This window comes from Drosophila subpulchrella, chromosome 2R (genome assembly GCF_014743375.2).
Source record: "Drosophila subpulchrella strain 33 F10 #4 breed RU33 chromosome 2R, RU_Dsub_v1.1 Primary Assembly, whole genome shotgun sequence".
Classification (NCBI taxonomy): Eukaryota; Metazoa; Arthropoda; class Insecta; order Diptera; family Drosophilidae; genus Drosophila; species Drosophila subpulchrella.
Window position 1 is genome coordinate 7,711,948 of NC_050611.1, and position 16,252 is coordinate 7,728,199.

At 39.2% G+C, this 16,252-nt stretch overlaps 3 protein-coding genes across 4 annotated transcripts in view; 2 read left to right on the forward strand and 1 right to left on the reverse strand.

Moving 5' to 3' along the window:
• Nucleotides 1-11,486, forward strand: part of LOC119550618 — a 39,331-nt gene extending 27,845 nt beyond the window's left edge. For both annotated transcript variants that reach the window (XM_037859445.1, XM_037859448.1), the window contains exons 2-3: nt 628-825; nt 10,568-11,486. In XM_037859445.1, the coding sequence (XP_037715373.1) occupies nt 628-825; nt 10,568-10,794 (425 nt within the window). In that variant the 3' untranslated portion in view covers nt 10,795-11,486. The remainder of the gene's footprint in view (nt 1-627; nt 826-10,567) is intronic.
• LOC119550619 lies at nt 6,232-7,275 on the forward strand. Its single transcript, XM_037859449.1, has 2 exons — nt 6,232-6,901; nt 6,965-7,275. The coding sequence occupies exons 1-2, from the start codon at nt 6,579-6,581 to the stop codon at nt 7,203-7,205; spliced, it is 564 nt and encodes a 187-aa protein (XP_037715377.1). The 5' UTR covers nt 6,232-6,578; the 3' UTR covers nt 7,206-7,275.
• Nucleotides 11,487-14,929: 3,443 nt separating the features above from the next.
• On the reverse strand, nt 14,930-15,648 carry LOC119551376. Its single transcript, XM_037860697.1, has 2 exons — nt 15,494-15,648; nt 14,930-15,250 (listed from the first exon to the last, which is right to left on the reverse strand). Exons 1-2 carry the CDS (start codon nt 15,639-15,641, stop codon nt 15,021-15,023), a joined length of 378 nt encoding a protein of 125 aa, XP_037716625.1. The 5' UTR covers nt 15,642-15,648; the 3' UTR covers nt 14,930-15,020.
• Between the last annotated feature and the right edge of the window lie 604 nt (nt 15,649-16,252).

Below are 16,252 nucleotides of genomic sequence, written 5' to 3' on the forward strand. Positions count from 1 at the left end.
CAACTCCTCTGGCAGGGATCCAAAAAATTCCGAGAACTCGCTCAGCTCGATTCAAAATCGATTGAGTGGCCCAAGGGGGTTTATTTGGCCAGGGGGAATGCACAACGACGACCCCTTTGAAGTTAATTGTTTGAAAGCTGCAACCGAAGTTTTAGGAACTGTCGATGATGTGCCAAAGCAAAAGTTGGTCCCGTCATTGAAGCAGGCAACACATGATAGCCTGGCCATAAAACTCATTTCTTTCGATTGCGAGTATTGGTAGAGAGACACATAAGCTGGGTATAAAATATCTCAAAGGGAACCCATCAAGGAAAAAGTCATAAAACTGGGCGACAGTTTCAAAGTTTACCATTCGTACTTTCCCTTTAGAAGCCGATGGCTTGGACTGCGATTTTTGTTGAGCATAACTTTTATTAAAGAAAATATTTTACAAAGCCTTACAATGTATACATACAGAAAAAATTTACTTTAATTTAAGGAATAAAGCACTAAAAATGGCTATACATGGCCTTGAACATTTTGTTTTCTGGGTGTAAATACAATAAATACCATTGTTAGCTGATATTACCTTTTACCTTTAAGCCCCTTGTAATTTCTGTTGTTTTCTGTCTCCACTTTTAATTGCAGCAAAAGCCGCAACAAAAATCCAAGCCGTCTTTCGGGGCCACAAAGTGAGAGAAACCATGAAAAAATCGGAAACCAAAACTGTGACCAACAACGGCAGTGCCGCCGGTGCCGCTCCATCGGCAGCAGCCGCCGAGGCAGCCGCATCCGCGGAGCCAACCAAAGCCGAACTAGAGGCTGAATTCGATCCCAACGACAAGGGTAAGTTCTCCAGTTTTCAGAAATACGTATAAACCGAACAAAAGGTGCGGTACATGATCTAATAAAAGACCTCAAACAGTGGCCAAAGTCCCCGCACTGAGAGAAACTTGTCTGGAGTCCAAGAAGCACTGTAGAATGTTTTAGAAAAACACACTCTATACACAAATTTCTATTAGATAAATGCTTAGTAAAATTATACATCCAACAACAATAAAGAAATTATTTATGTCGGTGTTATGTAATACAAATCGTTTACTAGATAAAAATACTCAATCGAAGAATCACCTTACAGAAGAATCACCTGTCACAGAAATAATTTAAGAAATCATACATTTAAAAAAAATCTACAGAATAATATTGACGTTTAAAAAGATATATTTTTCCTTTATAATTTTAAAATTTTTTAATAAGATGTATTACAGTAAAATCCTAGGTGAAAAATTAATAAGATGAGATAATATCGAAACAATAACAAAAACGTGTTTGAATCGCCTTTTAAAACATTTTAGAAGAGTATTTGTTGTTTATTAAAACATATTGGTAATTACCTAAATAAAAATTAAAATATTTTTCTGAGTGCCTCAAAGGTGTTGTAAAGGAAAAACTTTCTCGAAAATCGCCTTTGGAGTTTCCAAGCTGCAGCGGCATCTGATCCCTTCGAGGCTTGTAGATTCCCCTGCACACATTGTCGTCGAATCAGCGGGTTTACACAACTTCGGCTTTAAGTTGGGGGTTACAAGTTGAAATTACAGTTGGTCCCCCGCCTGCCGACCGGCATACAAAGTTTACGTGTTACGCAATATACGAGTATATCCAGCAAAAATATTTGTCACTTGGCAGCGACAGGCTGGGAAAGTTTGTGGCTCCCTGCGAGCGAATAATGATGGGGTTTCTGCGGAAGTTTACGCTTGGGATTGGGGTTTGGGATTGGGATGGGACCGCATCTGGATGTGGCGGTGTCAGGCATTGGATATTTAATCGCTGCCCCGAAAGTCCCGCCACGAGCATAAATAATGAAAATCTTCAAGACAGCTTAACCCTATTAAGACGTTTCAGGCGTTGACAGTTTTCAGCTATAATTTGCCTAGGGCACAATGAGTCGTTGAGGGCACAGCCAGCCAGTCGAGGAGGAAGTCGTCCCCGGCTCATTAAAAAGTCAGAGGGGCTGTCATCGGGGCGTATACGCAACCGCATTAGAGGATCTCGGCTCCTCAGTCAGACAACAGTTGAGTTTCCCTCGCAGGAGAAGCTCACGTGTGAGGAGCCTCCCCCTCCATGGGCTTAATTATAGTGCCGGGCGGGTCTCGAAAGGCGTATCCTTCTTATGTGGCTTGCCATTCATACTTACATTTGTGCGACGGCTAATTAGACTCGCCTGAGAACTCAAAGGATGCGAAGAGCACGTGGAGGGCCTTTGCCTTTGCTTCCGAGCACATACTCAATTAGAGGCGTTGAATGAAGCTGGCGGGAATGGCTTTCTGGGGGTGGGCTTATTTTGAAACTTTGACCGAATAATTCATAATCAGAGCACCTCATAAATCTCAAAAGATTCCCGCGTGGCTGCGAGGAATTCCATAAATCATAGTCACAATCACAAGGGTGTCTGAAATGTCTGGACTTTCCAGGCATAACGAGCTCATTTTAAAAGTTTCGGATTATCATATCTCAAAGAAAATATAATATTTTGCGTTTACTTAAGAATCCTACCTACATAACATTTTCTAAAAAATCTTTAAATTAAAAAAAACAGATATAAATTTATAGACTTAAGCCACGTTAACACAAAAACCACAATAGATCCCTAGATTTAAGAACTTTTCAATCAGATTACGGAACCCTTTGTACTGCATAATTATATCCACTTCATGGCCTTATCGCAGACACGCCCGGCTTATCCGAAGTGAACCAGTTAGAACTTCATCATTATTCACAGTTATCGCTCGCAGGCGGCCAACAACGACAAGCTAATGGTGTTGGCCTAGTTGTAAACTCGCCGTCGGCATATTGCGAAATTGTAAAACAATAAAAACAACGGCCACAAAGAACTTTGTTTATTTGAGGGGTTTTTGGGGGAGCTGGGGCTGAACCAAAAAATGAGGCAAACACATATGGCCAAGCTAAAGCAATTTCTGAGCCCAAAACTGCGATTTAACCCATTTGGTATGCAAATGCGGGCAAACACATGCACGTACGCACACACAAAGGACACTCTGCATGTGCATGAAAATCGAAAGCCATTTAAGGATATTTTCTTGTACGTGTGTGCGGTTCGCATTTTGCATTCGGTGTTTGCGGCTTTGCCTGCTATTTTGACTTACAATCCTTGCCTTTGTGCCGAAAGTGCAGAGACCATCCGGAGCCAAATGTACATATATGTAGATAGAACTGCCCACTTTGTTTGTGGGTCCTGGAGCCTGGCTCCTGATTTGGCCCCAATTCCCCTTGCATAATCGAGCCCCCACTAATTATTGTTCATGGGCCACACGCCCACTAACAAGTCAGCGTTCCACCCAAAACACTAGTCCAAAATCCGCCCCAAAGACCATGGTAATTGAACTGCATCCGGATGGTTGTCTGCGTTAATTGTTGGCGGATTCCATTCGATTATGATGAATTATGAACGAACATTAGGCTCGGTTTGCTTAATTTATTGGAAATCCAATATGTGTATGTTGTTGTTTGCCAGAATTTAATTGGATGGGGGGAATATGGATTATTTAGAGATAAATATATTTGATTTTTGGTTCAAATGTAGGTTAGTTATTAAAAGATGACTAATTAAAATTATAAATAAAATGTTTCCCGTGCTGTGGCATTAGTCTGGGGAATAAATAAGACTCCCAACCATCTTGAGGACATCAAAAGCATGACCATAAATTCATGTGTCATTTTTAAAGACCTGTTCGTGCCGTCGCTGCTAGTTCTCCCAGCAGCAACATGGCCAGGAGCAACATCAACTACATCAGCAACGGCGATAAAACAGCAGCGCAGCGCGTTCTCCTAATTGGATTTTCGGTTTTAAGCAAGCTTGTAATTCCATTTACACCGCCGGGAGACCCACAAAAAACCAACAATGTCAGGCCAAGCCATTTAAGTATAATGTTAAGTGCTCCGGCTGTTCTCGGGGCGAACAAAAAGGCGGATCCAGAAAAAACATGCAACAGAAACAAACGAGAAACAAAAGGAGAAACGACAACATTGACATGAAACACGCAATAAGCAGCAAGTCTGGCTAAAAACAATGCTTTTGGCCGCTGAATTGGCGATTTTTTTGCCAACCTCCAAGAAACCCCCACAAACATTTTATATGTCTGTATGTATATAGAGATATATACAGGTGCCCCGGCAAAGCAGGTCAAAATAGACAAGAAAATGTAGGAAGCAGCTTGGACCCCAGTGGCCACAATATGCCTGCATATATCTTTTCTGTATATATGGGGTTCCCCGGGTGACAGGTGGAGGTCAGGTATTTATTTAGCTACTGCTAAACGTTTAGCAAGCGCCGCCTTTGTTGGACCTTTTAAATATTTCAACAATGTTAGCACCTTTTCGTGAAATTTCCGTCCCGTTGTTGGCCCTTATCCAACGTGTTTATTGAGGCACCAATAAAATTCACTTGCTTAATATTTAATTGCTCGCTTGAATGCGATTTGCTTGGCCTGTCGAGGCATGCACATTTCGCCTAAGGCCTGGGCTAAACAATTAACAAGGCCGCAAATTTAAATGTAGTAAAATTAAGTGGTGAATATTTCACGAATTCAAAAATGTGCCATACTAATTTCAATTTCAAAGCGTTGAATAATTTAGGCATCGCTTTAATCCTGTTAATTATGGCCAGGATTAACTGAAATTCAAGCAAAGTTTTAATGAGTTTTACGGCAGGGTTTGGCCATATTGTATAATCAGCTGTTGTGCAAAGGATTAATATTAATTAAAGTTTTGTTTGAATTTCTTGGCAAGAGCCCCATCTGCGAGTATTGGTCTAAAATACATATTATTCGGAGTTGGTCTGAGTAAGTCATAGACAAATTTGCACAAAATCTTCAAACGTACACAGGAGAGAAACCAATAAGTATTTCTCAACGGATGACTGTTTGTCCTTCCTGGAGATTTATTTGCTCCAATAACAACACCAGGGAACTTGGCTAAAACCATCAGATGGAGAAACCCAAAGTGGACGAAGGCTGAGCAGTGCGGTAGACAAACCACAAGACTTTGTTCTGTCGGAAATTGAAAAATGGGCTTAGTCCTTATGGCTCTTGGGTCGCAAGCAAGAAGCAAAAGTAGATGGCCAAAAGTGGATGGCCAAAAATGAAATGACAAAATCCTGGCAGCCGCAAGAGCACTCTTTTTCCCCTCTTTCCGCTTGCGTAGGAAAAGCGTTTGGCTTAAAAATTCCATTTAGTGGCTTATTATCGTGCTTCATTTGTCACAATTTGTCTTTATTTGCAATGCCCACAAAAGTGGGCAACGGAATATAGTCGGTGGGCGACGGTGAACAGTGCGTTTGGCATGTGACATTTCCGGCGGCCATTTTGCATGACTTAAATCAAAATGGAGTCGCAGCTGTCAGATGTTGCATGACCATGTCCGGCGGCAGAGTGCCGTTCGTCTGGGTTGGGTAATTAAAAAGTGTATTTACGACAGCAACTTAACATCGTAATTATGACAATGACAAACGCAGGACCCAACTCACTCGCTGCGCGAAAATGTAGTACACGCCATAAATTATCAAGCTTTCCTGAGATTTCGGAGGATAAGTACTCAAGTTCAGTTTTATTTAAAGCCACTTAGGTCTTTCTTTTCCTTTATTTTATGACCTTCCATTAGTAAAATAAATAGTGCAGGGACAGAGCCGTAGACCTTCTGGTTTTAAAGATACAAGTTTTAAATTTAAATACGAAAATATTTAAATTGAGATTTAAGTACTAACATATTTAAATTGAGATTTAAGAACGAGCATATTTAAATTAAAGTTTAAATATGAACATATTTAAATTTAAATATGAACATATTGAAATCGAAGTTTAATATGAAGATATTTAATTCAAAGATTAAATATGAACTTATTTAAATTTAAGTTTTAATAAAAACATATTTAAATTGAAGTTTACGTTAAGTATGAACATATTTAAATTTAAGTATAAACATGTTTAAATTGAAGTTTAAATAAAAACTTATTTAAATTTAAGTTTACAGTACCTGAACTTTAAGTATTAACATATATATATATATTTAAATTTAAACATGAACCTATTTAAATTGAAATTTATTATAATTATAAGTTAATGCCTAAAATCTATAATAACGTAAGAAGATCTAAAAGTATAATTTCTAAATTGATTCTTAAATAAATAAAGCTGCCATGGCCTTTTAATGAAATATGGTGAAAACTCTGATTATTAGGAATTCAACAGCATCAAGGTTGTTGAATTGCTGAAATTTATAAAAATGCAAACTCCATGGAGCAGATGAAAAACAGCAGAACAACCCTAATTATATGTTTCTTGAGAACCAGTTCCGAAACAGTTTCACAATATTTTATTGATCCTATGGAAAATTCTTAGTAGTCTCTGAAATAACTGTCAGATTATTAAAATCGTTCAACGAGAACACTTAGTATTCACTCAACCTACGGTCTGCGTACAATACTTACACATTTTCTACATTTCCATCGCAGAGACGCAAACTCTGAAGAAATTCGATACAATATTTTATTTTCTAAATCACTTCGACTTGATAACTTATCCAAAATGCCCGGGCAATACACAAACCGCAAACACACCCGTTCGATTATGGTGATTCTCCGCTTCCTGTGGGCTTTTTGCTATCTCTGGACAATGATGCACGCGGCTGCCATCCTGCCGATTCCATTTGAGCAATGGGACAAAAATTTGTGGAACAATAAACTGAACTACGTATTGACCTACAAGAGCCTGTTCGAATTCAAAATGAAGACGGAGATGTACGTCCACATTATGGTGCTCGTGTTGTTGTTCAGTCTGTACCGCTGCTGCCAGTGCAGCTTCATTGGAGCCCGATTTTTGGAGGCACGAGTGGAGAAACCCAGACATAAGTATTATCTAATGGCCCTTTCTACGCCATACTGGCTCGTCTTTATCGGCACCTGGACTTTTAGCACCGCGATCACGGTATGGGCCATTTTTCTCGTGGTGAAGGGCAATGAGAGTGACACAACCTACATTTTGATCTGCCAATTGGTCATAGCCCTGATTTTCAAGCTCATGGTTTTGGCCAATGTCCTCTCGGCTGTTCTGCGCATTTGTGGCTACATAATGATATTCGAGAAGGATTCGATCGTGGGTCAGCTCAACTACAACAATTTTGGCGATCATCTGAATTTATTCTTCCGCGTTTGAGAAACTGTTACTTTATCGCAAAATAAATATAAATTTAAGGCTTTCCTTTGCTTGAAGGGAGCCGAAAGTACCAATTTTATTTTATTTACTTTTTTGCACTAGGGTCCGTTTGGGATCACTTCTTATTTTGATGGAACATTTTTTAAGGTACGATTTCTCAATTTCATGTTAAGGTTCTAGTTTAATGTGTGTCAGAGAAAGTAAATAAATTTTAATTGTTCTAAAAGACAAATTCGTTATCCCTTTATCCTATGAAAAGAAAGTAGGCGAAATTTTCTTTGTCGTTTTCGACTGGCTAATTTTAATTACAACATTGTCTCTAGTTAAATAAGAGATAGAGCATTCCTGTTTTTATACAATTGAAGTCAAAACATCTTGTTTAGCCAACTTTCCTCATTATGTGCGTGTCTGGTACGGTTTTTGTTTATTATTTCTGACACAATTACTAAGCACACGTCACGGATTTGCACTTTCGCTAATGGAACTCACATACAGAGAAGCTTTGTTTTTATTTTCCTTCTGTTTTAATATAAATTTGCATTGTTGCGAGAAATGTGGGTCAAGAGCGACGAGTCCCCCACACAGACATGCAAATGCGGGGAAAAATGATACACGTGTGCTGCAGTTCCTTGCCGTCCGCCGTGCCCACTCAATATTCGCAATAAAAGGATAGCGAAGGACAGGTGAAAAAGTGCAGTTGATGTGGCTTATGATTGATTTTATATCCTTTGAGGATTACCGCTCGATGGAAGCTGCAAATTGGGTTACAAAAATAAAAGCGACATAAAAGGTGGAAAAAAACCTTGAATTAAAAGAAATGCTGAAGCGAACAGAAGCGGTCATGCAAATTAAGCCAACTCCAGGGGGAACGAAAAACGGGCAGCGTGTTAGTCAGTCAATCAGGGCGACGTGACCGATGGCCCCGAAGCTCTGCACATGCAAATCCAAGTCCCAATCCCAATTCGAATCCCTTGGCCAACATCGGCGAAGGTGTGCAGCCCCACCCACCAACCCAGCTAACTGCCCCCAGGAAGTGCATGCGAGGCCCGCACAGAAGCACTGACATTTTGCCAGAAAGAAAAGCAAACTCAATTTGTATGCCTCGCCAGCAGGCAGGACACCATGGACATCAGGACACCAGGACATCAAGCAAATAGCAGATAGCAGGACGAACTGGCGGAAGGCACAAGAAGCAACATGCATGCGGCCTGCTGACAAGTTTTCCGACACTGTAGCTCAGATTTTGGACTTATGCGGTCCTGTGACAGGACACGCAGTGTACGTGATCGGCTTTTAACATGTGTTGCATGGCCGGCGACATGTGCAAATCCCTCGCAAAAAAGTTTGCACTAAGAAAAACAAGTACAGTAATTGGAAGTGCTAAAGGAACTTCAAGTCGATACCCCAGTACCCCAGAAAAAAAGAATCCTTTTTTATTCTAACACTTTAAAAATTGAGCTGATAAAGTTTTTCCCAAACAATGAAGTGAGATACCAAGAGTACATATCACAAGCAAAACAATTTGTATTTAATTAAGCATCTTATAAAGCAGAATCTTAAACAATGTTCTTAATTTTGAAACATTTTAAATATTATTAGCTTTGTTTTCCTCAAATTGTTTAAAACTATAGTTGACTAAAATATTCTTCCAGTCACTAAGTACCCCTAAACTATACTTTAAACATAGAATAAATATTTTGCAACAGTAAATGAACAAAAGGTCATGGAAATAATTGTTTTTAAGAAATATCTCAACTAGTCATTGTAGACCAACACATGTTTTTGATTGTATAAACTGCAATCTGTCTGAATACGAACTTGGGTTTTTTCTTTGTGTATTTTTTGGCAGGACTTTCTAGCTGAAAAAAATGAAAGAAAGGATAACGAATTTTCCTAAAACACAAAAAAGAACTTGGCAGCAGTAAGAGCTGAATTCTATTTGCGGAACGGTCGAGAACAGGTTGATTACTTACCAGGCAATCGCTACAGCTCAGCTCGGCTTAGCCCGGCTAACTAGCCAGGCCCCTGTAAATGTCCTACGCCCCTGTAAATGTCACAGCACGGCTCCTAGCTATTTGCACGTCTTGCAGATATTTTTAAATATTTTATAAATAAACATAAATGCAGCAGAGGCGATTGGCACGTGCCGTTCGGCCGGGTCACGTTGCGTAGCCGCCGTGTGTGCCTAATTTGATAAAATAGCACATGCCATAAGTCCTGGGCCAGGACCTTTTCGCCTCCAGCCTCATCCAAATGCTTATCTTGGCCTAACTCCAATTACGCTTAGCGAATTAACACAGACCCACTTCCCTTCCTGTCCTCGGGAAATATTTGCATGGCCAAGTTGGCCAACTTGGCCCGCAGGCGAACGCTAGATTTTTGTCGCGGAAATTGGCCAAGTTAAATGTATGCACTTTCGTAGCGGCAAAATCTCAACAAAAAAGGCAAATTTTTAAATGAGAATTTTCGCGGAATTTGCATAAATGCACAAGAGCAATGGGAAAAGATGACAAAACTGGAAAAACGACAGCTGCAATGATGTAATCTTGCGGCTGACAACGTGGAAAAAGCGCGTTCTCAGAAGTTTCCCATGCAGATTTTAATGGTTTTTCCTGTGGTCCGAAGCACACGTATTTCCTGCGCATTTTTACACAATTACTGGCTAATTAGAATGAGCTTGTTCTGGGCAAAAAACGAGCACGAAGGTAGCACGTAGTGAGAGACACGCGTGACTTAACCACAACCACATGCATCCTGGCCAGCTGCGAGCTTAATTTTGTGGTCAGTACACCCATCCATCTCGTCCGCACTTGGTGAGGATTATATATGCAGGAAATATGCTTCCCGCTGCGCCCTACATTGCGTATACATAATGAGATTAGCTGGGGAAATCGTGGTCCAAAGAAGCGAATACTAAACAGTTTGAAGAGCGCTGAGGGAATAATTCGCTTCGTGATTTCGATTATTTCTTTTTTTACAAGCAATCTGGGAAACCGGGTAAAATAATGGCCAGTGTTGGGCAATAAACTGCGAAGCGGTGGTCAGATAGGGAATTTAATAGTGACAGGGGAAGGGAACTATAACAATAAATTAAAACGAAAACCATAGAAACTCTGTTGAAGCCGGAATAAGGACCCAAGCTAATTGAAAAAAGTTTACAACAAATTCAGCAGAATGTTTGAGTATCATCTAAAGTTTCAATTGGCCAAGGAACACCAGACAAGTTTTGAAACTCTTTTATATATATTTCTTTTTTGTTTTCTTTGTTTTTTTTTTTTTGGGGTGTTGGCCAAGTGGCCACTTAAGCAGAACTGGAACACTAATTTACACAAACTATCCGTTTCCATGTCCTTTCTCCGCAGATCTGTGCCACGCTGCATTGAAGATTCAGTCCACTTTCCGTGGTCACTTGGCACGCAAACTGGTCAACAAGGATGCGCCCGAGGACGAGGACATCCAGGAGATAACCAAGAAGGTGGCCGAGGAGCTGGACATAGACCTAACCGATCCCGAGCTCAACAAGGCTGCCACCAAAATCCAGGCCTCGTTCCGCGGCCACAAGACCCGCAAGGATGCCAATCCCGAGTAAGGAGCTCGCCAGTTGAATTTTGTTGGTCCTGGCTGGCCAAGTCACAGATGAAGCTTAATTAATGCATACATGTGCAAGTGAATAAAAAATTTGGTAAATTGTAAATGTGTAAAAGGCCAATCGAGATGAGGGCACACAATTGTAAACTTTTTAGTGAATATGTTTTAGCCCAATGGCAAAATGGCAAACCCAAATGATTCTCATAATAATTAAATAAACTAAGTCGAGGGCAAAGTTATATATTATTTGCAAAGCTTTAATAAATTAATAATGAGATTAACTTTTGTCGGATAAGAAAGATAATTACCGAAAAATACTTGCAGCTTGTCTTGTTTAATTACTAACCTCTAGAATGGTACATTTGCGTTGGTTAATGTTTAATTAAATCGTACTTTGGTTTTTGGACTTTCCAATTAATCCCAAGGCAGTAACTAAAGCAAAACCAAAAGTAAACTAAAGTTAAATTTTCAAAGAAAAACCTAATGTTACAAAAAGATAAATAAAAGGCACGATGTTCCATAAAATTTATTGTAGGAAAATGCGAAACCAAACAAAAGACAAATGCAAGGAAAATGCTGAACAAATTTTTGGGAAATCATTTCCATTTTGTCTGGCCAATGCCAAAAGTAAAAAATTAATTGTACCTACATGCGTATGAACATGAATATGAAGTAAAAACCAAAGAAACTCAATGTTGTTTCAAATTAAGGCAAATTAGGGGTACCCAAGCAACATGATGCAGCTTCGAGACGTCAACTCAACAATTTTTCAGCCCACGGGCTCTATATTAACTGAAAGGTCAATGAACATGAAGATAACTAATCTGGTGGCACAATTTTCGTTTTTCTACCAAGTGTATTACATATTTGTCTACTTAACAATTGATCCTCGAGAGGGAAACTGAAATACACACACATATATATATACCTACCTATACAAAAGCAAAAAAAATGACATGTATTAGAGCGAGTTGAATTGGAAAATATTTTTTTTCGGCTGCGGCTGAGAAAACTGTTACCATGTGGCAACCAAAAGCCACTAAAGAAATATTTAAAATTCAAATCAATTAACTACAAAGAATTAATAACAAGCTAATGCAGATAATTGAAATTATATTAGAGATCAAAGTCAAATTCAAATAAATTGCATAAAATTATTACATTTAAAAAGCAAATGGGTAAAACCAACTATATGTGGATAAATGGAAAGAAAAGAAAACCAAATATAAAAGCAAACCATATACAAGCCGAAGAAACCAAAACAAAGAATGTCCCAACTAAATTTTAATTGAGTAATAAAAATAAATACAATAAAGAAGCGAAGTCTTGTTATTTGTAATGACTTACTGACAGGTGAGTAACTTAATTTAAATACATTTTTAAGCACATCCATAAAAAAATATGTATCCCAGCTCAACTCATAATCAACCGATAAATCAAAAATCTAATTTCAAACCTCTCCAAAGCAAGTACTTAATCCTTATGCCATCATCACATAATCATAACCATTTGCTGGCCAGTTTGGCATTAGTTCTTAACCATTCTCAGCCATTCTCTGCACATGGCCAACATTTAACGATTTTTTGTTGCCACCTCAAGAGGTGGAGAACTCCTCCCCCAAAACAGTGGCTTCCTGCGGCGATGGTGCTGCCACTGTAACTGTCAGTCGTCAAGGACATTTGAACATTTTAAAGGATGGTGGTCCCAAAATACTCAAATCACTGCTGAATGTTCTGGCCTTGCATATAAGTATTTGCCTCAGAGTTCCCGTTCAGTTTGCTGATGGAACCCAGGGAACCACACTTTTCACGTGGTTTGTGTGGGCCACATTTTTTGAGATCCCCGGGCCCACTGTGCCAGGCGACTGACATGAACTTCAGTGACAGTTTTAGCACGAGAAATTTCATGACAATGACGTTGATGTGGCTGACTCTGACAATACTTGACCTAGATGGGCCTGTGTAAATTTTCTAGTGGAGGTAAGTCCCGGGCACTTGAGACGTCAGAGGACCAGTAAAGGGACTTTCAGCGCATTATCCTTTGCGCCGGTGCTTACAGTTTGCAGGCTCAGTCAAAGGCAACAAATATTTGAGTTTCCCATCCCCCCCCCCAAGGAGATGTAAAATATGGCCAGCCGGAAAATGCTCTGTGAAATTTTCACCCAAATCCGCCGAGAGTGCATCATCAGAATTTGGTGCAAGTGTAGGTGTGACTTTCAAATTGAACTCGCCACCAAAAAGACAGAGAGATAGCGCGAGAAATTTGCATTCCATGGCACGGTGCACGTCAATTGGGAATCCTCAGTCCTCTGGCGCACCACGTGGATGGTATAAAGTGCTCCGGAGCATTCGGTTAACTGCTGTTTGTTGGCTGTTTTTTTCCCCCCGTCTTTTTGCGGCGTCACTTCACGGTTCGCAAATATTTCACCCGTTGAATTTATGCGCGCTGAAAGAGAGAAGCCATGTGGCTTCGTGGTGCAACATGGCGTATGCGCAATTTATGAGGCTTTCAAAACAAAGCGTTGTGCAAGTGAACAGCAACACTGAACACTCAACTCTCAACACTGAACACCGAACAGAGGAGCAGAAATGGAGCAATCGCTGGTGCATTGAGTGCCCTAAAAGGGAAACAAATGTCAGTTTAATAGCCCTTTGACGAGAGCTAAATTTATTGCAGGAACCACTTTATTTGTGTTGGCTAAAAGGAAAAGTGTAATAGAAGATTTAAAATGTCCTGCTTTTTTCCCCATAAAAACCATCCCACAATTCCTTTCACTCACTGCACCGACACATTTATCGCGCATTTGCAGGGGGCACACACATCAACTTTCTATTTCGAAAAACCTCTTTTGCGCGGTGACAGCCGCCAGCAGAGGCAATGCCAGCGAATCCGTGCCAAATAAGCAACAGAGCCATCCAATCGGCACCGCCGGATGGCAAGACCTCCACTCCCGCCATCCCGCATCTGTATCCGTATCTGCATTTGCTTTGGCTGCTAAAGTTCGCACCTTTTGTGCAGATTTCAACCGCAAAATGCGCCACGGAGACATAGAGTCCTGGCCAACTCTGAGTGCTTTCAAAACTGGAAATGGTTACGATTATTGCCGAGCAGTTACTGCCATTTGCAGTTCGTAAATGTTACTTATTCTATTTTATGATGTCATGAATTTAATTTTTGTAATTGTTAAAGTTATCGTTTGCTAACATATATTTGAACAAGGCAGAGACCTCAATCAGAAGAAATATCTTCTTAAAAGCATTCTTTTAATGTAAAAGTTGGCCAGACTTCTAAAGTCCCTTAACACAAAATTCAGACTAACTTCGACTCTTTTTCAAGAACGATTCGTCTCGAAAAACCAACTTATAAGTGCTTGCGTTTTAATTTCAAGAACGTTTCTTTTTAAATAACTGAGAAGTGGCCTTTTTGTTTTTAATTTTCTGTGTGTAGAGAAACTGCAACACAGAATTATTACAAAATATGCAGCCTTACTGAAATATATATATATATATATATATATATATAACTTAATTTGACAATTTTTAGTTTGTGAATATGAAAACTAAACAATTTGAATAGCAAATACATTTTAGAATTAATTTCCATAAATTTCAAAGGGAAACTTTTAAGGGCATAAGGGCAGAGAAAAGTTTTTGTAAAACGAATGGCATGTATGCGCACAGGTGTCCCACGCAATGTTGTGTATATTTATATCAAATTATGAACAGCAGACCTGACAATTAAGGTTGTAAATACATATTCATGAATATTTAGCGAAACATATTGACCATTTAGTTTGACCAAGTTGCCTACATTTCAATTCAAAGGTCTAAAAATTTAAAGTCAGTAAAGTTTGATATTGAGCAACATAGTTGTCAGTTTAATAGGCGGCAAGACAATTGTCATGACTTCAGGCTTGCAATTTGTTGGCCAACTGCCATGACTTTCTTTCTAACTATCTGCCCGTAAACAAGTTGTTTTCCCTCCATTTTCCCTAGTCCAATGTTTTCCACATTGATTGCTGTGAGGTTCATTATAACAATCGTTGGATAAATGCGGTCGGAGCTGTTTTTTTATCTTTTTCAGTTTGTGACTCGCTTTTAAGCTACGCTAGTATTAAATTATACAAAACAGTTTGGTTGCTGGTTAGGTATTTTTATTAAATCGTAACTTTTATTTTTCTTGTCCCAAAATAGAAAAAATGAGTTAAAAACAATTACATAAAACTCGTTAAGGCTTTTCTTTTATGAGTACTTGATATTTACTCTCCGATTCACCTTCACCATTGGCCCCTGGTTTCTTCGCTGACTCCTTTACACATATTTTCCCCAACAAACTGGTGCCCGTGGGACATGGAGTTGAGCTTTGCGTTGCGTTCTCATGGTTTAGTGGGTAGTATCCACTAATAATTTGACGTAGCCTGACACACTCATTCTTAGCAGGAAGCCAGATTAATCCAGCTAAAGATATTCAGTTGCGTAAAGATATTTATTGTATTTGAATTAAGGTTATTTTATGTAAAATGGTTTTTAAATCCGATTTTCAGTCATCCCTGGTTTTTCTATACAAAACCAAAATTAGATTAAGCTGATATCTAATTATGATTTTATAAAAACCTTCTAGCCAATGAAATGTAGCTGGAAATCGGTAATTAAGAAAACGATTTTACATAAAATCCGTTGTCTAATGATTATTATACTTACTAGGACATTTGGGTGGCGGTTTTGTGGGCGGTATTAGTTCACATTTTCGTCTTTTCGGGTTCATAAAGAAACCTTTCTGGCACTCTTGACCACAACTGAGATCAATGACGCCCAAGGCGAGAATAAACAATAAATACATTCTATTCATACGGAATCCAAAATAGAAGTGAAGTAAGATATTGAAATTATGCGGACACTTTAGCCAAGCAAATTTGTAATGGCTATGGTAGCTTTAAAGCATCAAAAGGCTATTAGTATTGTATTGTTAAACAAATTTAAAGGTTATATTTCTGAAAAATTAAATTGTAACTTATACACTACTGATGTAGTTAATATTTATTTAGTATTTAGCGTTGTGGACGTTTTTGGGCGTTAGAGTGGGCGTGGTAGATTCGGATAGCAAACCACCGCTGAATGCGAAACTATGGAATTTAAGTCTGAAATCCCAACTTTGTAGCTGTTACAGTTTCCATGGTCACAACCTTCGGAAACGCTTCCTTCTACCTGTTACATACTATTCCCCGAATACAATATACCCTTTTACTCTACAAGTAAGGGGTATAATCACGCACGGAATCAAGTCGCGGTTGAACTAGAACTTCAAGTGAGAACTGTCAATCATGGTTTTTTCCACGTATTCCCACATCAATTTGTATCTCACTTTATTTAATTATCGGGTGGAATGAGGCCATATGTACACATGTAATCGGGCTGAGGGTGGGAGGTCTTCATTTTGCATGGCCAGCTATCTACCTGTCT